This window comes from Balaenoptera musculus, chromosome 17, assembly GCF_009873245.2.
Source record: "Balaenoptera musculus isolate JJ_BM4_2016_0621 chromosome 17, mBalMus1.pri.v3, whole genome shotgun sequence".
Classification (NCBI taxonomy): Eukaryota; Metazoa; Chordata; class Mammalia; order Artiodactyla; family Balaenopteridae; genus Balaenoptera; species Balaenoptera musculus.
In genome coordinates, this window is record NC_045801.1 from 68520772 (window position 1) to 68546853 (window position 26082).

Sequence of the window (26082 nt, forward strand, 5' to 3'; positions counted from 1 at the left end):
TTCATTTATTAAGCATCTGCTGCATGTAAGGTATCTTTTGCAGAAATCAGCATAGAATGTAATTAAGTCTTTGTTAGATTATTAGTCTTTGTAGATTATTACTTTGTAGCAACTACAGAATAGATCAAACTCTTGAGGTGGAACAAATGTACACACACAGACACACACACACACACACACACACACACACACTTCTCTAGAAGAGGGTTTTCAACCTAGGCACTGTTGATATTTTGGATCAGATAATTCTTTGTATTGGGAAGGTGGGGTGGGAGGGGTGCTGTCCTGTGCTTTGTAGAATGTCTAGCAGCACCCCTGGGCTCTACCCGGTGGATGCCAGTAACACCTCGCTTCCCCCGGGTGTGACGATCAAAAGTGTCTCCAGACATTACCAAATGTCTGTTGGGGGCAGAATCACCCAGGTGAGAATTACTACTCTAGAACATCAAGGACCTGATTGACTTCTCAGTCTTCAGAAAAGATAGATATTAAAATCTCCTGTAACTATAATTACTGAGGTATTGATTTAGGCCTTTTCTTTTGAATTTTTAAATATACCTTCATTAAGCAAGGTGACAAGTGAATATTGTCAACTCAATAACAGGAGTTTGTTTATATTCAGTGTGTGGCATTATCTACTTATCAGTATTGATGTTAATCTTATTTGAAACAGTTTCTTGGCTAATGCTGTCATTAGCAGTTAGTTATGGTTAGACATGGATGCTTGAATGTCATAACCCTGCCTTCTCCAGTTAGTTTTTCTGTCCATAACTTGCATATGCTTCATAATAATAGGCTAAGAAAGAAGTGATTTAATGATTAATTTGCCTGTATAAGTTGTTTTATTGACAATACTGTGAGCTTTGAGATCTAAACATTAATTGCACTGTTGACTTTTATTCCTGTCAGCTGTATAAATTAATTGAAATGTATTACAGAATGATTGAAAGAGTCATAAGTCTGGAGCAATTAAATGTGGTGGGGTGAAGCTACACTCCCTATGGGAGTATACAGGTAGAAGATGTGATGAGGAATTATCATCTCTGAATGGTATATTTCTTAGGGTCTTCATACTTGAATGTGTTTTGTGCTCTAAATTATATTTCTTGTATATGTAAATATGACTTATTTATCTTAAAAAATAATAGAATATGAAATGTTTTAAAGGATAAATCTATTGGGCAAAGTCTAGTCTCATGCCTTTAAGTATCTTAATAATAAATATGAACCTAATTTATAGTTGAATGAAAAAGGACATAATTCAGTCACTTTAAAATCTCCACTATACAACCATTTAAGTATTTGATTGAAAACTATACTTCGCTGTATAAAAGTTTTGCATAAAACTACAGGCATAAATCCTGTAATAACCTCTCCTGTATGATCTGAAAAAAAAAAAGGAGTAAAAAAATGTTACCTCAGGTTTAAACAACTGAAGGATGTTAGCTCTTTTGATCTTTAAGATAGCTGTATATCTCTGATCTGGATTTACATAAAGGAAAAGATTTATTTGGTGTTGTGACTTTAAATAGTTTTTAGATCCCACTGGGGGTTTTAATGACATAATTTACAGGCAATACTAAAATTGGTATATCTGTTATTAACATGTATTTGATTTTTAACCATATTTATGTATTAAGTAATTAATTTTAGGTTTTAAAAGCCAGTTCCACTCTTAAAAATAAGCTTTAGAAAGTGTCATTTAGAAGCTAGAAGGCCTGTTTAAGTAGGAACAGATTCAGGTATTTACAGTTGAGGTGACTGGTGACTATACTAAACTGGAAAGACAAAAGCCAGCTCTTGAATTGGAAGATGTTTTTCAGTGCGGTATGTGTGTGTGTAGGAAGCAATTTTACTGTGTTGTTTCTAGTGAGATGGGTGTTGTGGGTGAAGAATACTGAAATATGAGAACTGATTTTTAAATCAACTTTGTAATTAGCAATATTGTTTGGGGAAAGCAAGTAAACTCTATAGCCCTGTTTTTTGTCTGTTAATATAAGGGGTTTGGATTTTGTGGTCTATAAGGTACCATCTAGCTTTAATATAGTTCCTATTTTGAACTCTTTTTGTAATCATCTTTCCTCATTTAAAAATATACACACACTAATGGAATAAAATAGAAATGTTCTTGCATTGTTTTTGTTTATGGATAGCTAGGTAGAAATCCCTTCAGTATTTATTTCATTATTGCTATTGATGGTCAAATAAAGTCAAATTTGTCTTACTATAATGATGCTAGTTTGCAGTCCAGATTTGGAAATAAAATATTCATGTATGCAGTACATCGTATTAACCACTGGGTGGCCTGATTTCACTTTATTAAATCAAACTGGTAAATTTTCATACCTTGAATTCGACTGAACTTAAAAAAATTCACAGTTATCCTGTCAAGACAGTATAATAAAGATGTATTTTTTTTTTAATTTATTTATTTATTTATTTATTTATGGCTGTGTTGGGTCTTCGTTTCTGTGCGAGGGCTTTCTCTAGTTGCGGCAAGTGGGGACCACTCTTCATCGCGGTGCGCGGGCCTCTCACTATCGCAGCCTCTCTTGTTGCGGAGCACAGGCTCCAGATGCGCAGGCTCAGTAATTGTGGCTCACGGGCTTAGTTGCTCCGCAGCATGTGGGATCTTCCTGGACCAGGGCTCGAACCCGTGTTCCCTGCATTGGCAGGCAGATTCTCAACCACTGCGCCACCAGGGAAGCCCTAAAGATGTATTTTTTGATTATGATAAAAATATTCAGACTTGATGCAGTTTGATTTAAAATATTATCAAGTTGAAATGATTTTACTGGAGCAAATTTTATAAAACTACTGATATTTCTCTAATTCAAATCAGTTTCTATTCAAATAAAAATAAATTTAAAAAATCTCAAATTCTTCCTTTGGCACACCATGTTTTACTCTTTTTTAGGTGGAATAATTGTTGTTCTTTAAAATTGAACTTCTCTTGAATGTTTTATCTTAATATTGCCAAGTGTGAATAGTTTGTGTATTATTTCACAGGGAAAGTTATGACTATCACATCCTATTAGCTTACACCCCAGTGTAGAATTACTCGTAACCATTTTCCTAGCCTAATGAGTCATAGTATTTTTGTGTGTGTGCATATGCTCTTCGTTTTGCAGTTTCATAATCACCCTAATCACTTTGTTCATTCATAATCTACAAAAGTTTTTGAATATGGTACTTAGTTTATGTATTAGACAGTTACAGAATAAATACTTTCTTTGACTTAAAAAATAAAACTGGCAGAATGATTCTGGAAACCAAGTCCTGAATGGAGATTCAAAGACCAAATTCCTCTTCAGTTTTTGCTTTGTGACTGGAGAAATAATTTCACCTATTTTTACTGTCTTCTAGATTAGTCACCCTAGGCTAAAAATGGTTTACCTATTTACAGATAGATAGTAGGAAGTTGATTTTATTTAACTATTAGATATTACCAGCATTGATAGCTACAATACAGAAATACTAAAAAATGAAGTAGAAAGCAGAAAAATAAAGCAAATAAAACCACAAATAAAGCAAATAAAATAATGATTTGTTTTGATGGTGTCTAACCATTATTAAGCAATGGGACCTTTTCATTGTTAAATGGTGAAAGTAGAATATTGGTGAAGTTATTTGTGGGGTTTTATCTCTTCCCGTTTTTCTTCGCAAATTGTAGGCATTCTCAGGCAACTTTATGTTGTAGCTAGTGATGAGTTTCTAGGATCTTCTGTCACGCTTACTTGAAAGTTTTATCATCCTTTCAACGATTACTTAAATAATATAGAAATAACTTAATGCTAAAACTAAGAAGTATTTAGGTAGATAGATTCTAGGGAAGTCCCAGTGGTAGAGAGATGGATTCTAAGAATTCTACTTTAATCCTCCCTCACACTCAACCACTCAAAAAACCCAGCTTCCTGAACATGATGGCCATGCTGATGCAAGACAGAGAATGAAACCTCTTGTAGAAATAGAAATTTCTCACAAATCAAGTATGTGGTTAAAAAATAAGGCAGGTTTTTGAAGTTAAAATGAATACGTTTTCAGGAATATTACTCCTTGGAAACTAGTCTTTTGACCAAAATAACATATCTGGACTCATATCTTTAACTTAACATATTTTTATAAGAATACTGATAAGGTGAATTTTGTACAGATTAGATGTGATGTTGATATTTTTGTGAATACTCAAAATTTATATGGGTGAGTCCCCAAATTAAAAATTGTTTTCAAATAACCTAATTTTTAAAGCAATCTCAAGTATGCTGTTATGGAAGGTGTTGGGGTCTGAGGGGAGGGAAGAAAAGAGGGGAACCTGTAAAAAGCATGACTGAGGGCTGTTTGGGATGACAGGAAGTGATAATGTTGCAGGGGACAGTTCTAGGAAAGGTTAGGCAATATTAGTAGACACCCCAAAGAACCCCTTCTGTACTGAATATATTTTTTATGTTTGTTTCAGGAGTTTATGCTTCTTAAAATTCTACCACTTGGAGGTGCATTTGGATTTTGAAAGTTCTTATTAATAAATGGGAATGCTTTTTACCTCCTCTTAGAGGTATTTGCATTTGTTAAAAAAAAGTTTTCTTTCTCATGTCAACTTGAGATCAGCTGTATTAAGGGAGGTAAAAGTTTTGATTGGGTTGGGAAGGAGTGAGGTAATTTTGGAATACAGAATACTTGGAGGAGGTGAAAGAGTAAGCAAGATCATTCAGTAATTTTACAGGTGTTTGAATGGCAGGTACTGTGCTTGATGAAGAGAGGTGAACGTATTAGACATGGTCTTTGAACTCCTGAGTTTACAATCTGGTTGGGAAGGTTGGCAAGTGTGATAGCATTGAGAAGGACGGGTAGGTTCCATGAGTGTGTACAGTGGACAGCAAGCTTCAGTATGGTGTTTCATCTGGTTTACTAGCCTTCTTAGAAATTTATGAAGTCATTGGATCCTGAACCATCTCCAATTTAACAATTTAATCGTGGCTAATCAAGTGATATTTCTGATAGCTGAAGATGGCTGCAAATAACAGGTATTTAATTAAACCTGTGCTTTTATTTTCAGCATAGTTTAACAAAACAATCATATATGGAAATAGGACTGGCAGATTATTAAAATAGACATTAGCTTTAGGGGAGAAAGTATTGGAATAATGAAGTGCATTAAACCAAAGAAGCAGTTAGATGTCATAGGTAGGTGGGTGGGGGATTTGGTGTCTTGTTTGGTCGGATAAGAATAATTTTGGTCCTAATGGAATTGACAAATCAAGGGAAATTAGAAGTTCCTGCAAAGGATCTGTAAACCGTATATATTAAATCTAGGCCTTCATTTTCCACAATGTCTGGTACTTAGAAACGTTAAGTAAATATTAGCTCATGTTATTTTCAGATGCTCATAACTTTATTCAGTCCATTGACTACTCAAAATCCTCTAATTCAGTTTATCATAAAGACCTGCCCTCTTTTCTGGGGTTTTGTGCTCTCATGGCTTTAACTGTTCTCTGTGTGCTGGTGATTGCCAAAACTGTATGTCTACCCTAGACCTGTTACCTGAGCAGAAGATCCATGTGCCCAGTTGTCTTCTAGATCGGCTCTGCCTCGTAGGAGAGCCACTAGTCACATGTGGCTGTTGAGCTCTTGATATGTGGCTAGTCTGAATTGCTATGTACTTTTAATTTTATTTTATTAAAAAATTTTTTTAAATTTAATTTAATTTTTATTTTTCTGATTAGCTCTGTCTGTAGCTAGGAATTCACTTTGTTGCTCCTGGGCTCTTTCTATCAGCTTCATCTTCTTGGTTTTTTTCTCTTTCTCTTTTGCCTTTGGCACTCTCTTCCCTCCTGGACAATGCCACATCAGATTTTGAAGACTTAAGTAAGAAGAAAAGAATGTAAAAAATTTTGTGATTATGTTGATTACATGCTGAATTGACAATTTAAAAATATATTGGGTTAAATATTATTTATTATTAAAATTAATTTCACCTGTTTCTATTTTTTTTAAATGTGGCTACTAAGAAATTACATATGTGGCTTGCATTACATTTCTGTTGGACAGTGCTGTTCTGGATATACCCAGTATCCACCTGTATATTTCTCAAGTGCCTTGAAATCAGTCCAAACTGCTTACTCTCCTCATTCCCTTCTACCTCCCAAAGTTCTGTTTCTCCTTCTATTCCTTATCTCATTGGATAGCTCTATTTATGCTCCCAAAGCCAGAAATTTTGGAGTCGTCCTTGAATCTTCCTCCCATGTCTCTCAGATTCATCAGTTGAAAAATCCTTTTGTTTCTACCTTTTTCATATCTCAGTTTTATGTGCTTCTTTCTATAGCTACTATCACGACCTTAGTTGGTTTATTCTTTTATGGTTTCTTGATTTTTGTCACATTTAGATTTCTTCTACTCAAGGATGTAAAAATAGAATTCTACCCTATTGTAGTACTATTATGTTTTCATTTTTTTAAGTGTAAAATATTTGCTTCATCTGAATTTTTTATTTTAAAGTAAGACTTTAGCTTTATTTTTTAAGATAGCTACCCAGTGTCTTACCCTTTATTGAAAAGTCCATCTTTACCCCACTGATTGATATGTTACTATTATAATTTACCAAATTCCCATATGGGTTTTGTTTTTTTCCTTAATGTTCTATTCTGTTCCATTGATTTGAGTATCTGCGCATGTGTCAGTACCATTCTGTTTTATTTATTGTTTCTCTACGGTATATTCTGATATTGGGTAGTGCTAATTCTCTCTCTCCTTTTTTAGAACTTTTTTGGCTATTACTGCCTGTTTATTTTTCCATATGAACTGTAGAATCAGCCTGTCTGAGTTCCTCTGAAAATCTATTGGTATTTTTATTCATTTAATCTAAATTTATGAATTAATTTACAGAGAATGGACATCTATAATATTGTTTTCCTTTCCAAGAATGTGCTCTGAATGTTTTTTCATTTGTTCTTCTGTGTCTCATAATAGTGTTTCATTGTTTACTATAACGTGATCTGTATACTCAAATTATTTCTACATATTTTAACTTTTTTTGTTGTTGGTGTTGTAAATGGCTCATTTCTTCCATTGTGTCTTTTAACTGACTGTGTTTTGTATTTTACCATTATCGTTGCCAGGCCCTAATAATTTCTTACTTGGGGTATTGTGAAAGATTACCAACTGGTCTTCCTTCCTCCATCTCTCCACATTCCTGCCAGTGATTTTTGCTGAAACACAAGATATTGGTCTTTTACTCCCTTACTTAAATTCCTTTAACTCTTTAGGTTAAAGGTCAAATAAAGAATAAAGGCCAAACTCCTTAGCATGACATAAAGGTTATCACTTGGCCTCTGCTGACATATCTAGCTTCATTCCTCTGTGTCAGTAAGAACTACAGCTCCTCTCCATTGTATGACTCTTAATTTTTTTTTATACTTTGAATAATCTCGTCGGACATATGTCTGCTAGTCTGAGTGGCTTCTTTAGTCGTAACTGTGTATTCAGATTCAGTGGTTGAATTCACATATTTAAATAAAATTCTTGATTTCACAATTGTGTTCTTTTCAGTGAGGATGAGGACGATGACCTTCAGTATGCTGATCATGATTATGAAGTCCCACAACAAAAAGGGTTGAAGAAACTCTGGAATAGAGTAAAATGGACAAGAGATGAGGTGATTATGTGATAAGGCTTACTAATTCCATGCTCGTATTTAATGATTAATAATATATATTAAAGATATTTAAAAACAAAACATGAGAAAAGTTATCCATCAACTAACTTGCACATTAGTTTTCTTCAACCATACATGAATAGCGGGTTGATGTTGAGACTGACAGAATCAGTTTAGTAAATGGGAGAACTTGTGTTATAATGGCTTCAGTCCTTCTAAAAATGGCCACCAGATATGACATGGAAGAATTGGAGAGTATCTATATTCAGGAATAAGGTGAGGGAGAACTTTCTAATTTTTCATACCTGTTTTAATAGGATGATAAGTTAAAGAAGTTGGTTGAACAACATGGAACTGATGATTGGACTCTAATTGCTAGTCATCTTCAAGTAAGTGAAACATTATCTTATATTGCTGACATGAATGATTTAGGCCATGGGGTTACATTTGCTATTTTTCAGAAATGTGTCTACATTATTTTAGATTTAGGTTTCCTTCCTAAAAACATCTCTTTTGTTCTGATTTTCCTACAGTTGGAAGCTTATAAAGTCTGATTTTCTAGTAATTAGTTTATCCAGGGATCTAAAAAGATTACTAATCTAAAACAAAAATGATATGAAGTTTGGGTAGGGCTTTATAAATATTTGCTGATAAATGTTAAAACATTTTGAGAGAAGTTAAATATATTGAAATATTTTGGTAGCTAATTAATAAAACCAGAAAAAGCTACGTTGCTGTGAGAATTAGAAGTAACATATAGGATGTTTGGCACAGTTCCTGACATTTAGCATGTGTTCAATAAATGGAAGCTAAGTTAGAAAAGCTATTTACATTAGCTTTATCAGTTTAATTTCAATGGTATAACAGCAAATGAAGTGAACAGAGAAATGCTACAAGGCTATACAGGAACAGCCTGATGATTTTGAAAAATTGATAACCTTAAAATGGATCAGCATTGATGTACAGAAGCTGTAAATGAAGAAGCTCAGTTTGAATAAAAATAAGTGCACTAGGCACCAGGACAGAGCTATTGGTAAATAAAGTATTTGTATTTATATGCTTCTAAATTATCTGTAATCCTGTATATGAACTAATATCTTTGGAAACTGAATCACTAATGAAAAGTTAAGTGTTACTATTATTATCCTTGTAATACATAGGAGTTACTAGGTTGTGACTTGACTAAAATAAGGCTACACTTATTAATCATTTTTGGAGTTTGGGATGTTTCTACATAAGGTTTTATCCTGGTAAATTCATTTTCCTTTTGAACTTCAACACTTAAATAATTTAACTGGTATATAATGCACATCTTCTATCTAGGTATATTTAGTTTTTACTTGATAACTTGGAGGTTGTCATTTATAAACATCCTTTAAATACCATGAGTGGTCTAATAATGCCTTTCAGGATTTTTTAATTGTCTAGAGTTATGTACTGCTATACTATATGAATCCAGACTGCTATGCTGTTTGAGTTCGTATGTCTGCTTTGTATAGTTGTCTGTTTACTCCCTTTTATTCATCAATACATTTCTTTATGGCAGTATCTGTGTTGTAGCTTTGCTTTTTGCTGTGTTATAAGGCAGAGTATAGAGATACATAATTTAACTTCAAATATATGTTGTCTTTATTTATAGTCTAAGCAATGCCGACAACTTTAATTAAAAATGAATTGGGACACAGGCATGTAAAATGAATACTACATTTTTAAAGGATGCTATTGAATACATTATTCCCGAAAACTTTCTTCTTAAGGTTGTGAGATATAAGTTTGGGCTGACTTGCTTTCTGGAAGACAATTGTTCAATAACAAAATCATCTGAATTCTTTCAGAATCGTTCTGATTTTCAGTGTCAGCATCGGTGGCAGAAAGTTTTAAATCCAGAATTGATAAAGGGTCCCTGGACTAAAGAAGAAGATCAGAGGGTAACATGTTCATATTCTTTATTTTCACTGTGTAGGTGGACTTGCTTTTTTTCTTCCTAATACATTGGTTTTTTATCACATAAATACATGTTTAAATCACTTTGATTTGTTCTCTGAGTTACTGCTTGCATAAGAATTGAAACTTGAGTATCTTGAAATGTAGTTTTTTCAGAACTGAGTCAAACCAAATATAATATGTACAGCCTTTGCTGTCTGAAAGTTTGGTTTGCAGAAGGAAAAATACTATCAGCTTAGTCACCTTCTTTAGAGCTTAGGTTAGCAACATTTAGGATATAATTTCTTGTTGAAAATTGAGTTAGCATTTTAAAAACAGAATTTAATTTTATTCTTATTTTATCTGAAAATGTGAGGTGTAAGGAAGTCATTCTTAACTTTCCCTCTTGACCTATAATGAACCCCCAAATAAGACAGATATCAGAGCCTCATGTTCCCAAAGAGTTGGATGATTTAAAAACCAAGGTAATTCTTTGTGTTATGAAAGTGTGAGAAGAATGGGAGAGTTGCTGTCCTCTACTGAGAGTTGCTCTTTAGTTCATGCTCTTTACGGCATAAATGTTGTTAATGTAGTTGGGAAATTAGAGTATTCTTACTGCCACTCAAAGTTAAAAAAAAACAAAAAACAAAACAAAACAAACAAAAAAACCCCAAACTTCACCAGGCTCAGAACTGATCTGATTTACTTGATGGCCAATGGTAAGTTTTAAAATGTATGATTTGTATCCTTTCAGTTTGAGAAAGGAAGAAATGAAAAGACAGTAACTGTAGATCCTTCCTGCTTCCATAATGATTTATTTGGCTTTCAGCTGAAGCTTTAAAAAAAAAAAAAAAAAGTAAGAGTAGAAAATGCTTAAGTCTCAACATTTTTACTGTTATGTCGTATTAATTTTGTATGAAACAATTTAACTTACAAGTCACTTTAATTAACACCTTGTATTTTAGATAAGTTTGGGATCAGTTTTTGAACTTGGCAAATGCTGAAGGAATAGTTACTAGTAAAATTGTTTTTTTAAGTTGCAGTTGTGGTTTGGATTTAATGCATTAAAAATGGCATTCTTGAGTTATGTTTTAAAATTCTGTCAAGGTAGTGCTTTTTAAAAATTGAGATATAATTATGTATTAGTTTCAGATGTACAACATAATGTATATATTGCAAAATGATCACAAGTCTAGTTAATATCTATCCCCATACGTAGTAAACATTTTTTTCTTGTGATGAGAACTTTTAAGATCTACTCTCTCAGCAACTGTCAAATATGCAATACTGTATTACTAGCTGTAGCCACTGTACTCTACATTATACCCCCATGACTTATTTATTTTAAAAAAGGTAATGCTTTTTCAAACTTTGTTTTCTGTTTCTTAGGTTATTGAATTAGTTCAGAAATATGGGCCAAAAAGATGGTCTTTAATTGCAAAACATTTAAAAGGAAGAATAGGCAAGCAGTGTAGAGAAAGATGGCATAATCATCTGAATCCTGAGGTAAAGAAATCTTCCTGGACAGAAGAGGAGGACAGGATTATCTATGAAGCACATAAGCGGTTGGGAAATCGTTGGGCAGAAATTGCCAAACTACTTCCTGGAAGGTACTTATATAAATGTATATGCATTTTTCTGTACTTAAACTTGATCTTTATTATGTTACTATTAAATATATTTATAAGTACCCCATGACTTTTATTTATAATTAAAATTTAGACTGCAGAATATAAGCAACGCTTTGCGATATTTGTAATATCAGTACATTTTGTGGTAAGGGATATAATTACTTTTTTAATGAAATATTTTATAGCAGTAATTTGTGCAACAAAATGATGGACCTTTAGATTATGTGAATGTTTAATGCACTCCCAAAATTGTGTTTACACATCAGTGCCATTTAAGCAACCTTCTTTGTACAAACTAAGTTGGAATGGAATCTGAGTTGAAGAGATTTCTTTCGTATTGGATTCTATGTATAAGACCAGAGAATAACAAATACACTGGCTGAAAAAAATTGCTATGAAAGTGCATTAGAGAAAATTCAATTCTTAATTAATTATGGTATCATTCAGATCATGAGTAGTGTGTATATATCGATGTGGCTAAAATATAGCACTTTCCTCAGGGGCAGTGATGTGCTAAGTACACTATACACGGCACTGGTTCAAATGTTTCCTAGCTGTCTGTAGTACAGTAGACCAACAATCTTGGGAAAATCCATACCTCACTCGGAAGATACGCACTTGTTTTTTATTGCTGTAATCTCTGTATAGTACTTAATAGTTTATAAAATGCTTTTACATATATTCTTTTTTTTCTTTTTTTTTTAGAGAAAGAAAACACTTTTACTGTTGAATAAACATTAAATCAGAATGTGATGCCCATCATAGGCAATCTGATAAGAGATTGCAAAAAACGGAGAGAAATCCCACCTTTCACCCACATAGCCAAGCAGATACGACCCATTACATACAGGTTCTCAAGATAAACAATAACTAGTCCTTAAGTCAGAAGACTTGACAGCACAATTTTATTTCACATAGTTCATCCTATTGTACACTTACCTAGCAATTGGAGTGCCCATCTGTGTTAGTTACTTGGCTTTATATAAAGGAAAAACAAACTTCTCATATCTTTTTTAGAAAGTAGTTTTACAACTTGGATCCAGGTCAGCTAAAGTTGGGCTCCTACCCTCCTGCTGAAACTTGGAGATAGGGTGCTATATTCTTAATTAATCTTCATATACTTGTGAAATATGCAGAGCAAACATTGCTGTCTTTGTTTTGTAGATAAGGAAATTAAAGCATAGTGTTAAGGTTTTTTATCCAAGTTACTGAACCTGGTCTAGGAACTTCTGATGTTTTCAATCTTTGATACATCTTTTTACTGTCCATAGAACCTAGCTTAGTGCTTAGCATAAAGTAGATTCTCAGTAAGTGTTTATGTATTTTAAAAAATTTATACTACAAGTAGCTGTAGGTTGAAGACTTCCATTTTTACAAGGGGAACTTAGGTAAAAGGGGAGCCAATGAACTCTTTCTTTCATAGGTATTTTGTTGTAAGAAGTGAAAAAGAATACTGGGATTCTGTATTTTGTGGTTTGCATTTTATGACCGTGTTTGATCTTGGCTGTAGGGCTTTTGCCCGCACTATGCCCTTTACCTGGAATGCTCTTTTTTTTTTTTTTTTTTTCTGTTCTTGTATGGCTGGTTCATTCTTGTCATTCAGATCTTAGCTTCACTGTAACCTCACAGAGGACTTCCTGGACCACCTAATCAAAATTACTATAGTTACTCACTTTTCTTATCCTACTTTAAATGATCTGCATTGCACTATTTTTCTTATTATTTATTTTTTTGTTTTTCTCTTCCTTCCTCCTTCCCTGCCCCCATGCTTCCAGTGAGAATTTAAAGCCCCATGAGAGCTGGGACTTCCTTTATCTTATTCACTGCTGTATCTCCAGTCTTTAGAATTTTATCTGACATAGAGACATACAGTGTATTTTTTGAATTAAAAAAAGTGTCTAATTACACCAGTTGTAAAAATTTGTTTTAAGTACTTTGTATACTTTATACAGTGTTAACATTTATGGAATCCTCTTTTTCTTTTTAAATATATACTTTCTTAGGACTGATAACTCTATCAAAAATCACTGGAATTCTACTATGCGAAGAAAAGTGGAGCAGGAAGGCTACTTACAAGAAGGAATAAAATCAGAACGATCTTCATCTAAACTTCAACACAAACCTTGTGCGACTATGGACCATTTGCAAACCCAGAATCAGTTTTACATACCTGTTCAGGCACATATTTTTAATACCTTTATTATTTAAAAAATATCTTTATTTTTTCTTTAGTTTCTTTAGGGAAGGTGTTTTAGTTTCTTAATAGGACAAAAACAACATATATTAAGAGGAATGGACATTTAAATTTCCAAACTGAAGAAATATGCCATGGCTAGCTGTTAAACCATTAGTGGAAGTTTATCTCTACTTGTTTTGATTGATAAATATTTTGAGAACAAACTCATTAAAATATTTCCTTTTATATATAATTTTTACGTTATCTAGTTAAGAAACTTAGTATGTACATTTCCTAATACTATCATTCTTTGAATCTTCATGATTCAAAGCTAATGATCATTTGTGCTTTAATAGTGATTGTAGTTTACTTTTTAAAAAAATTTTGTGTAATTGTAGTATTGCTTACCTCTAAGAGGTAAGTGTATATAAAATGGTTTAGAGGAGAAGATAGTCAAAAATCATTCAAGCCATCATTTTGGAGTGTGTGGTAAATAATTGGTTCTTTGATGGCATTCAACTTTGCTTTTCCCTCATCACTCAACTGACTGAGTGACTTCAGCCTTTGTTTACACAGGTTCATTGGAGATGACCCACGTTCATCATAGGGCAAGCTCTGTTTTCCTTACAATGCATTTTCCTACCTGCAAGAAATTAGGAGTTTTCATAAGATTTGTTTTACGTTTTCCTGTCTATTTGTCTGTCATGCCATTTTTCATGTTGAACAGTTCTTGGTTCTTGTCACATAAAATGTAAAGATAAAGTATCTACCAAAAGATAAAATTTGGCTAGTTGTTAACAGTCTGTGCTAAGTATGCCACAGATTTGATTTTATTCCACTAAAGTGGACATTATTTTTTTAGACATAATTTTAAAAGAACCACTTAAAAAAGGTAGTGACATCTTAATTTACAAATAGGAAAACGCGTAAAGACAGTATAGTTATCTGCTGATACTCAGTACCTTAAGGTTTTTATGGTCTGTTTCTTTACATTTTTCTTTAGAGTCCTAGATTTCAGCAGCATAAACTGAAACATTCTGCTTCTATCTTAGAAAGGTTATCATTTAAATTTATTTTTTTAACTCATAGGAAGATAATTTTTTAAATTATTTGGGGCCAATGGAGTGTTTAACACTCTCAATCAAAATATATTGGAAAGTAAGGATATTTCTTGTACTTTAAGAATTATTTACCTTACTTTTAATAATTTTTGACAGGTTTGTGTATTCATAGTTCAATTCATTTAAACTGCTAAGAAGATAATACTAATTTTGACTTGAAAGAAAAAAATGGATTGGTTTGAAATCCTGTCACAGATTAAAATGAAAAGTTTGAGAAAGATAAGTTTCTAATTCGTTGGAAGCTGAGCAATAACTGATACTAATGAAGTGTTGTGAAAATTAAGTTCCATGTTAGAAGTTATATATAATGTTTCTGCATTATATAGTGATTTAGGTAGGCCATTATGGAAAATAGACAATTTCATATTTATATTTATTAGATTTTAAGGTTTTAAAAAACACTTCTCATATTTCTCCCTACCACTGCTCACTAAGTTTGCATGCAACTTCAAAATTTTTATTACAGATGCTTCAGAAAAGAAACAGAATAATTCTTAGTCTATTTTCAGAGTCTTAAAAAGTACATGAGTGATTCTGATTGTTTTTCTGAGACAAGTAATAGAAGCAGCCTCTGTTTTCATATCTTTCTGTACAGAGATTGGCATGGGGTGGTGGTAGAAGTAGGAGATAAGAATATTGAAGACTTGCTTTAGGCTCCAACTTCGAGAGTGCTTCATATGGACCAGCCCCTTCCTCTGAAGGATAGGAACACAATTACTTTGTCTTCTCCAGGAGGCAGAGCAATCCTTTAATAGCAGATTTTTAAAAATACTTGGTGGATATTGTAGATAATAGATAGACTGACTGGGTGATAAATCTAGCCCAGGTAATTCTCATATTTCATTCAGGAGAAAATAGGTCTTTGCTAAGAGTTATGACTTTTAATCAGTAGGTCCTAAGATTAAAGATGTAGTTATTAAGGAACTATTATATGTATAAATATTCAAAGTTAACAGAGATACTGAGTGTTTCATGTTGATTTTCAGTTTTTGTGCTTTGCCTCAGATTTTTAAAAATTTCTAGAGTGTTATATATATGATATTAATGTTTTAATTACTTTTTAGATCCCGGGCTATCAGTTTGTGTCACCTGGAGGCAATTGTGTAGAACATGTTCAGCCTTCTTCTGCCTTTATTCAGGTAACTTTTTATTTATAAAAAGCAGAAAACCAAAACAAACCCAAAGGAAACACTTTCAAACATTTTCAGATCTAATAGTGCCTGTTTCCTCATCTATAAAATTAGGGCAAAAATAGTACTATCTGGTCTATTTACTTTGAGTATTATAACATTAAAGGAGAAAGTTTGTGTGTTTGAGAAATATAAACTGTACAAATGATAAGTAGTTCACAACACCAGTAAGGTGGTTCTTTCATTCTTCCAACTTAGAGCATTCAGGTTATGAATGGACATATTTTTGCTAAATTGGATAGAATATATCTATTAACATTCAATAAATTAAAACAGACTCCACACATAAGCTTTTAAGTTGATACAGATGATACAATGTAAGGTTTTTCATGCATTTAAATTTCCCAAATCCTTTCTGTTAAATTGAAAATATTTACCAGCACCTCTTTAGATACCAGAAGGATTGTGATACTGAGTATTTGGGATTTAGTAGTATTAAGCTTCATTAGAGAAAATAGATTTTATGTTGCATAGAAGAAAATAAAAATTAGAACATTGATAATAATAATAAAGCAATTTTGTAAGTAGCCTGTTTCTTTTCTTTTATTTAACTTATTTTAGCAACCCTTTGTTGATGAAGACCCTGATAAGGAAAAAAAAATAAAGGAACTTGAGTTGCTTCTTATGTCAGCTGAGAATGAAGTTAGAAGAAAGCGAGTTCCATCAGTAAGAAATAAGCTTAAGTGTTTAGATTTTATTGTTAGAATCTTTTATATGCTTTATATGCTCTTATAGTTTTAATCAGGACTGACTTTCATATGCCAGCAAGTGGAAAGCATATTCAGTGTGACTTCAGATTTTAATATGGACTAAAAATAGTTTTTCTAATTTGCAACTTTGAAGTTGCCTGTTTTTGATATGCATCTCTTTGAACATATTTTATAGTGTTCTGTATTAAGATGCTTCTTGAGTCATAAATATCAAACAAACTTAAGGTATAACCTTCAATATGTATATCTGTGAAAATGTCGTGTGGTTTAGATTAGGCTTTGGTTTTACTTTGGACATTCCATGTGATAATGGCCTTAATAGAAAAAAAAAAGCTTAAAAAACAAGGAATTTAATAGATGTGTAGAGATTTATGTGCTTCAGAATTATTTTTATTCTCTCTTTGAAAATGTTTTCCTGTTTACTATATTTAGAACACAAATTCAGTAAATTGGAAAAAGTTATAACGTTAAAAATATGGGAAAAGGAAACATTTAGATTTTATGCTCTCTAAAGAAATTTTTCTGTGGATGTTGGGTTTTGGTTATCAGGTATGAAAAGTATTGTCTGAGATTTGGTTGATGAGAACAACTAGGAGTATTAAATCAGAATAAATGGTAATGATTCTAGCTAAGTTAAACAGGCTATGCTAGATGGATTAAAAGGAAAAAAAAGTTTCTATTTCACTGACAATTTAAAAAGTTTAATACCCTGGGACTTTTTACATTTAGGAAAGTGTTTTTCTTGGTTTGGGGCTGAATGAGGGGACAATATATTTAGAGTAACTAATACAAAATTACTAAACAGAGTAACCTGAGGACTTGAAATAGTATTATGAGGCAACTGGTGATGTCTTTATACCATTTCAGAGAGTATTAATAAAAATGACATTTGTTAATTGTAGTAGATGAGATATACACCATGAGAAAAGTAATTTTTGTTTTGAAACTGCAAAAACCGTGGGCAAATACAGAGACCTGAAGTGTACTTATTTTAAAGTTAATTTCAATTTTATTAAGAAGCTGCAAATAAATAATCATGGTTACAGAGTTCACATTTGTAGGTTATCATGTTTAAGCACATTTTTAATTTTTTGATAATAGTCTGTCATTTTTACTATAACAGGAAAATATAATTAGCTAAAAGAATTGCCATTTGCATTAAAAAGGGAGAAAGTTATTAATTTTTTTTCATAGTTTCTGTCTAAAATCCACTCTCATAAAGATCTGGTTGAATAGGGAGATTGGAGGTTCTAGAGGGAAATTGCTGCACCCAGTATAATAGACTCCATATGCATATAAAGTATTTATTCTAGACAATTATGTGATAATAATGATTGCCACTTTACTGAGTATTCATTATGTTCCACTGTTGTAGATGTGTTATATGTATTCCTGGTGATCCTTATATTAACTCTGCAAATTAGGTGGTTGGTTGCTAGGGATTCAGAATCGGGCCAGTGGGCCTAGTAACCTCCCTCTTTGAATCTTTTTCCTGCCCGCAAACTTAGTTGAAATGTATATGGTTTGGAAGTTATCTCCAGAAAGTGGTTGTAAACTCGGAAGGTGGCTGTACTAGTGAAATAAGATTGCTTTAATTTCTTTTATTTATAGGAATCTTTAAAACAGGTGGAACCTGTTTTGCAACAATGTTGAAAATTTGGTTTTTCACCTTACTTAACTCGAAACTTAACATTTTGCTATTGTGAATATCTAGCATATTCTAGTAATTTTTTATTTTAATAGTCATAGGTACTGTTTATGGAGTGCTTCCTATGGACTGAGCAGTGTGCTCTCTAAAATATGGTAACTGTTAGACACATTTAATTCGAAATTTAAAAATTCAGCTCCTCAGTTGCACTAGCCACATTGTTGTTGCTCATGTGGCTGGCGCCCATATTGAGCAGTTTGAGGTGCAGAACATTTTCATCACCTCACAGGTTCTGTTGGACAGTGCTATACACTTTACATCCTGTTTCTTTCTGTTTTTTTCCTAGTTTTTTGGAAATATAAGTAACATATAGCACTGTATAAGTTTAAAGTGTGCAGCATAATGATTTTACTTACATATTGTGAAATGATTACCACAATAAGTTTAGTGAACATCCATTGTCTCATATAGGTACCAAAAAAAAAAAGAAAAAGAAAAAGGGAAAAAAAGTTTTTTTCCTTGTAATGAGAACTCTTAGGATGTACTACTCTTAACAGTTCTCAAATTACATAATGTTTCTTGACCATGGCTCTTCAAGGTCTCTCTTCTTGTTTTTCATTTTGAGACACTAGGAAACTAGGCTCAAAAGATAAGTAAATTGGCCAGTGTACATCTCTAGAGAGATAAAGAAAAATGACACAGTCCCTGAATTCAAAGGGCAGTGGGGACACAGATAAGAAACAGCATCCAGTGTGATATAATAAGTAACACAGTTTTATGGGAGCTCATAGAAGATTGAGATTTAGGTAGTCAGAAGGGTTCCTGGAAGAAATCCTATTTGAGCTCATTCTTGAAAGACAGGCGGTGATTATATATTAGCAAAAAGATGAACTAGGACATTATTATAAACGGAAACAGGTAGAAGTGTATAATCAGATGGAGTGCTTTCCAATATTTGAACTGTATCTTAAATGAGGAATAGGAATTTTCCCTGGTCAGTAGGTTGAGCATTCCAGATGAAGGGAGCAGCAGTGTGTGCAAAGGCTGCTCCCTTTATCCGGAGTGAAAGACCAAAACTTATCAGGGAATTGCAAGTACTGTACTATAGTTGGGTATTCAGTATTCCCTGGGAGGGGGGGCGTGTGTTGGGAGACGAAGTTAGAAAGGTAGAGAAAAGCCAGATTCTAGGAGTTTGGACCTTATGTAGTAGTATATATGGTACATACTAGTTTTATCTCACCATGACTTTTTAGATTTTTTAAAAATTTAGTTAGAAAAAAGAAATATAGTCAAGATGAGGTTTAATGAAAAAAGTTTTTATATCAATTTTGAGGAAAGATAGTATATTTGCTACTATATTTTTAGCTGAAATGTTGTAAAGTATGTTGGTCTAGAAAAAATTTTTACTTAAAATCCAAATTTTTGCTTAGATTGGGAATGACAAATAATGTTCAAATTTCTTTTGTACTTTTAGCAACCTGGAAGCTTTTCTAGCTGGCCTGGTGGTTTCCTCGTGGATGATAGCATGTCTAATACTCTAAGCCTCGAGGAACACACTAGTGAGTTTTATAGTCTGGATGAAAATCAGGCTGTGTCTGCTCAGCAGAACTCACCCACAAAGTTCCTGGCCGTGGAGGCAAACGCTGTGCTGTCCTCTCTACAGACCATCCCAGAATTTGCAGAGACTCTAGAACTTATTGAATCTGTAAGTTTGAAATTGTGAGATTATCAAAAGCTCAGTTTTAGTTATGTGGTTACATGTTCAGAAACTCAGTTTAATGGACACTGACCGGTTTTATGTTACACATTACCTTGTATGTCATGCTTAATTTTGTTCTGATGTTTTGCAGTGGTTTCTGGCAAAAAAAAAAAAAGTATATATATATATTTATGTATTTATTATACAAGTTGTATATTAGAGATAGTTGGAAAGTAGAGAAAACTGTAGGAAGAAAATTAAAATCCCCCATAAACCCAGAGTTAATAATTTGAGGTATTTCCTTGCAGGCTGTGTTATAGACATATAAAACACATATATATGTATACATTTTTAAACCCAAATATATACTAATGTATTATGTTTGTGAATTTTTTCCCACATTATATCATGAGCCTGTCTCTGTTTTCTAACTCATTTTTAAACTTGAGTTTTAACGGCTCATGGTATTCTGTCATATGGATGTAGCAAAATTTATTTATCCAACATACTATTTATTACTGGACATTTATGTGGTATCCCAGTTTTTCAGTATTACAAATTAAAGTACGTACATAAAGCTTTGTGCAAAATCATGATTATGTCCTTAGGTTAAACTGAATTTTTGGATCACGGTGAATGACCACTTTGAAGATATTCCATACATATTACCAAATGATTATGTAGATGTGGAATAGAGTGTAAAGTTTTCTGATGTGGAATAGAGTGAAGTTTTATGACAAACTGTACTCTTTTATAAAAATAACTTAAAATAATTTGTTCTTTTCATTTAAAGTACTTTGGCAGTAAGCTTCAGCTACTGAATTAGATGAAATACTACTTTGGAATGTTCCAACTGGAGTTGTCGTAAAAGCATAATCTGTTCCTCTCAAATGGCTTGCTTAAAAAAAGATGAATCAAGGAAAGCCTGTTTCTACTGATAAAAATGAGTAGTTAATTAACTCTGGAAATCATCATCCTATGTTCAAGACTAGATTTAACCAGGTTATAATATTAATAACTTTAGTTAAGAATTTAATTTGTTGCAGGATCCCGTAGCATGGAGTGATGTTACTAGCTTTGATCTTTCTGATGCTGCTGCTTCTCCTGTCAAGTCCACCCCAGTTAAACTAATGCGAATTCAACACAACGAAGGAGCCATGGAATGTCAATTTAACGTCAGTCTTGTACTTGAAGGGAAAAAAAACAGTTGTAACGGTGCAGACAGTGAGGCTGTTCCTTTAACATCCCCAAGTGTGGCTAAGTTCAGCACTCCACCAACCATCCTCAGAAAGAAGAGAAGAGTGCGAGTGGGTCAGTCCCCAGGCAACGAACCTGGCGATGGCTCATTCAATGATGGTGGTCATACGGCACTAAAACACACACCGGTGAAAACACTACCATTTTCTCCTTCACAGGTAGTAGTGTCGTTTTTATTTATGTTTCCAATGTTGATGAGCTGGATTAAATTAGATCTTAACATCCATACTAACAGTTCCTTGCTTTAATAACACATAAAAATGGATAATGTATTTAATGTATACAGGAGAGTGCTGAGCTATGATAAATCAGAAAAGTATCTCACGAAGTGTAGTAGTAGTTGCATTTTATCTTATAATTTTAGAGCTGAAAGGGATGTTTTAGAGATGTAGTTCTACATCTTTATAGAACTCATCAGGAAATAGGCCCAGAAAGACAAAATGATTTGCCCAAAGTTATCTAATGGCAGAGCTGAGACTGGGAGCCAGTTTCCTGACTGACTGTTCAACAGTATCAGGTATATATTCATAGACAACTGCTCCCTATAAGAATTTCATGTGTCAGTAGGTTGTTTAGGGATGTCAGGAACTATCTGCTTTCTCCTGTAGTTATATCCCTGGGGAGCAGATATTTATATCAAGGCAAACTGTACCTTTTATTTTATAATACTATCTTTCTTTTTTTTTTTTTTCATGAGAAAAAATTTTATTTATGAAAATTTTAAGCAGTACAAAACTCAGAAGCTCCATTCGGGTGCAACAGACATGGATATGATACTAAGCAACTCTAGTCTTTTCCATAAATTGAGTAAGATGTATAAGTTTGACAGAGCATAGTAATCCTTAAAGCAGCAATCCTCAAATTTCACTATGACCCTGTATATTTCTAAATAAGCCAGGCTAGAATGAGCTGTAGAGTTTTATTTTTAATACATTGAGGAAAAAAAAGAAAAAAAGATATGTAATTGACAATTACATGAAGTGATCTGAAAAAGGTACACAGAAGCTTAAATGAAACATTTCGCATAGATAAAATATTGATGCCTTACAAACTCATATGGCCCACAGTTTCGGTAAGACTACTAGGTTCTCTAGAGGATGAAGAGGTGGCCTTTCACAGCTTACCCTATTCATAACTTGTTATTGTTCAATTTCTACTAAAGTCTGTAGTATAATTAGCTACCATCAGGTAAGTGCTTTTGCCTAGAAGAGGACTGAAGTTCTGTTATTAGAGCCAGCAGAGGGAACTTGACCTTAAAAATCTAGGTCAAGAATCTATAGGATGGGTCTTTTTAGAAAACTGAGTTAGTTGTACAGGGGCTTAGGTAAAAACTATTTCAAAAGAATTTGAGAGCTTTAAAGGTAGTAATGTCTTCTCAGGGGTAAAACATGTGAAGAAGCCACAGACACTACATATATATGAACAAAGTTAAGAGCAGAAAAAGATCTTTTGGCTAAAGTCAGAGGACAGTACAAAAATATTTACAAAAGAGGGTTCAGAGAAAAGGAATATTTACAGGATATTAAATTATGAATGTTCAGCCATAATGAGGCCCCTTCGCACTCCCAGAACCTTTGCTTTCTTCTCCTTTCGTTCTTGCTCATGTTTCTTCCGTTGCTCCTCCCTGGTCTGGAGATGAGGTTGTTTATAACTTTTCTGTGTAAGCTAACTCTGTTGATATGTTCATTCAGAGAACTGTTTTCTTTAGATTGTCCCCATGGTTTCAGTTTTCCTTTGTGTGGCTCGTAGTTGAGGGGACGAGACAAACTTGCTTTGAGATCAAACACTGGTTTTCTATGTGAGATCGGAGTCTGCGCTGCCTCAGTTGTCAAATTGAACGGGGTAATAACAGCAGCAGATTCAGCCCTTGTGATCTTTAACTTGTGTGTCCTGAGCACAGCCTGGCCTTTTGGGGTACTCCCAGATGTGGTCACATGTGGAGACTTTCTGGCTGGAGGCTTGGTCAGTGAACGCTTATGCTCATTATCTTTAGTAGCAGCTGAAAACCTGACATTCATCTTAGTTGCTGAGAGCGCGGAGCGCTTGGCCAGCCTCTTCACACACAAGGTGCTACGGCCTGCGTGGGGCCGGCCTTGTGAGCCCCGTTGGCTGGCGGGTACAGCCACAGAGAGTCTTTCTCGGGGAGGAACTGGAGTTGCCGCCACTCCCTTAGTGCCGGGCTGCTTCTTCAGTTCATTTAAATGAATTGTGTTCTTCAAAATGTTTCTTTTTTCTCTCAACATATTGATCAATGGACTCCATTTCCTTAAAACGAGCCTCATGAAGCTTCTTAAAATTTGGAGTAGTGCTTGCAGTTCTTTTATTTTTTCCACGTTTGGAAAACCCATCTGTGTAGAGAGACTTCTTTCTTTCTGAAGGTATCTTTGGACCTTCATTACCATTTATTCCACTTTTTCCTGAGGGCACTGCATTCTCATCTTGACTCTTATTTGGTAGAGAAGGAGCTTCTACAGCAGTTCTGAGAGCCTGGTTTTCATGCTTTTCTTGATTCTGGAATTCAGTAGGATCACATACTTTTATCTCTGAATAATCCTGCTGGGAGTCAGGGCTCCTGCGGACAGTCTTGCGCCTTCTCCTTGTTTTGGTGACATGGCCAACTGGCTCCCTCTCAGCTTGTTCCTGGCTGCTGAGCTGTACCTCAATCTCATCACAAGAAGATGCAGAGGTTTGAATTTCATCCTGATTCTCATTTTCTTTTCTTGCTTCATTTTTAAGGTGGGCTTTTAAGGCTCTTAACAACTTGTCTGCCCTCAGGTTAGCCCGGAGGCCCAGACTCTTGGCCAAGTTCTGCAGGTCACTGTACTTGAAGGAGTCCAGCTCCTCAAGGGAGGGGACGGTCATGGCGAACTGCAATCCAGGCGACCACGCAGAGGATCGGCCCTCCACTCCCAAAAGCGCCGTTCGAAACTCTGGCGCCACTCTAAGCATTCAATACTATCTTTCTTAATGAACACCATGTTCCAGGCTGTGTGCTAAACATTTTTCTTACAGTATCTTAGTTAATGCTCTTTAAGAAAACCTTGGAGGTAGGTAGAATGAAATTCAGAAGTTAGGCAATTTGTCCAAGGTCAGTTATTAAGAAAGAGATGAAGCTGGTGTTTGCTTGAAGTGTCTTGACAGAGGTTAAAAAGTCTTATAGGAGAAGAAGGAAGTTTAATGGCCAAATAAACTTGGAGGATGTTGGGATATTACTGGAGGTATGTTTTTGATGCTGGGAAGATGAGGATCTGGTAGTAAGCACACAGCCACTGTTTTCTCTGAAAATGGCACCCCCTCTGCTTCAGGGGATGCTATTTACATAGGCTACAATGCAGGTAGTGTATCCCCCCACCCCACCCCAAGAGTTACAGAGTATCCTGAGGAAGGTGAACCAGGGTTGAGCAGACTAGCAATTTTCTATTTTTGGAGTTTTGCGTACCTGCAATTTTCATTGAACAGTAAATTCTAAGGTAGAAAATGGCTGAGAAGGTGAGGCATGACTATAAAGATCGTATATCCCATAGCAAAGAACTTGGATTTTATCCTATGATTTATGGGCATCAGAAGTGATAGAGCTATTATAGAATTCATTCCAGTTATAAGCAGCCTTAAGCGATTTTCCACTTTTTTTAAATTTATTTTTTATTATTATTATTATTTTGGCTGCGTCAGGTCTAGTTGCAGCATGCGGGATCTTCTTTCCTTGCAGCGTGCGGGCTTCTCTTTAGTTGTGGCGTGCAGGTTTTCTCTCTCTAGTTGTGATGCGCGGGCTCCAGAGCACTTGGGCTCTGTAATTGCGGCACGCGGGCTCTCTAGTTGAGGCACAAGAGCTCAGTAGTTTTGGTGCACGGGCTTAGCTGCCCCGCGGCATTTCCCCGACCAGCGATCGAACCCGTGTCCCCTGCATGGAAGGCAGATTCTTTACCACTGGGACCACCAGGAAAGTCCCTGGCAATTTCCACTTTTTCTTACCATTGCTTCTACTCTGTTGACTACAGAAATAAAGTAGTATTTTACAATTGTATGTAAGTTAAGATCCAATGAGTAAATTGTGTCATTTGGAAAACAGGCTCTATGATACCGATTTTGGCTGCTCAAAGGTCTGAGCTGTGTTCTAAATAGGCAAATTTGCCAGACAGCTGTACTTCTTCTTAGCAAAGCACTGTTATTATATTCTGAGTTCTAAATATTCTTATAGAAAGGAACACTTAAGATCATTCTTAATAAAATCATAAAACATTTTTTTCAGTTACACTGTTGTACAAAGCTTCCATTTAACACAGCAGCTATTTATGGTTTCTATAGATTCCTATTTGATAAGATGCACTGTTTGGAAATTTTTTTATTGCGTTTTGTTACTTTTGAGTATTTGTTAAGCGGCTGTTTTTTGAATACCTGTTTACGTCTTAAACACTGTTCTGGGGAGGCAGTGATGAACAAAACAAAAATGCCTGCCCCCTTGGAGCTTATTTTATGGAGTGGAATGTAAATGTATTATTGATAATCCTTTCCTAAAAGGAATGGAGAAATAATTTGAAAATCTTATCAGTTTGATATTTGTGTAGGATTTTGACATTTTAGAAATTTCTTTAAACTCTCTTCCTTTTTTAGTTTTTCAAACACGTGTCCTGGAAATGACAAATTAATATAGAAAACCCTTCATTCACATCAACCCCTATTGGTGGGCAGAAGTTCTCATTACAAACTCCTCTTCATAAGGAAACAACCCCCAAAGATCAAAAGGAAAATGTAGGGTAAGTACATATTAAATAATTATGTTAGAGAAAATGGAAGCACAATTTCAAGAGCAGATTAGCTTTTTGTCCATTTATACATATATCATAATCCCTGTGCATATGGGATTTAGAATTAAAAAAAATCATAACCTTATGTTTTATCCCTAGGAGACTGAAACAGCTAAATGTAGTATAAAACTTTGATCTTGAGCAAACAACATTTTTAGTACTTATTTCTGCATTAGTCTTTTTTCTATTTTAAGATGATTGATTGGAATAAGAATAGTTTAGGGCAGGCACACTTTAAAAGTCTTGGAATGTTTTAAATAAAGCACGTGTATAT

The 26082-nt window shown here is 34.1% G+C and overlaps 2 protein-coding genes across 2 annotated transcripts in view; one reads left to right on the top strand and one right to left on the bottom strand.

The window, feature by feature from the left end:
* MYBL1 (MYB proto-oncogene like 1) overlaps window positions 1-26082 on the top strand; it is a 36068-nt gene that overhangs the window by 1461 nt on the left and 8525 nt on the right. Inside the window, 11 exon segments of the mRNA XM_036830931.1 lie at window positions 7543-7648; window positions 7966-8037; window positions 9484-9576; window positions 10961-11181; window positions 13206-13380; window positions 15564-15638; window positions 16251-16355; window positions 19522-19752; window positions 20793-21161; window positions 25615-25761; window position 25810. Coding sequence (XP_036686826.1) covers window positions 7543-7648; window positions 7966-8037; window positions 9484-9576; window positions 10961-11181; window positions 13206-13380; window positions 15564-15638; window positions 16251-16355; window positions 19522-19752; window positions 20793-21161; window positions 25615-25761; window position 25810 — 1595 coding nt within the window.
* LOC118883786 (nucleolar and spindle-associated protein 1-like) lies at window positions 21701-23913 on the bottom strand. Its single transcript, XM_036830930.1, is given in 3 exon segments — window positions 21701-22655; window positions 22658-23204; window positions 23206-23913. Coding segments are annotated over 3 exon segments (1332 nt in total). The 5' UTR covers window positions 23866-23913; the 3' UTR covers window positions 21701-22530.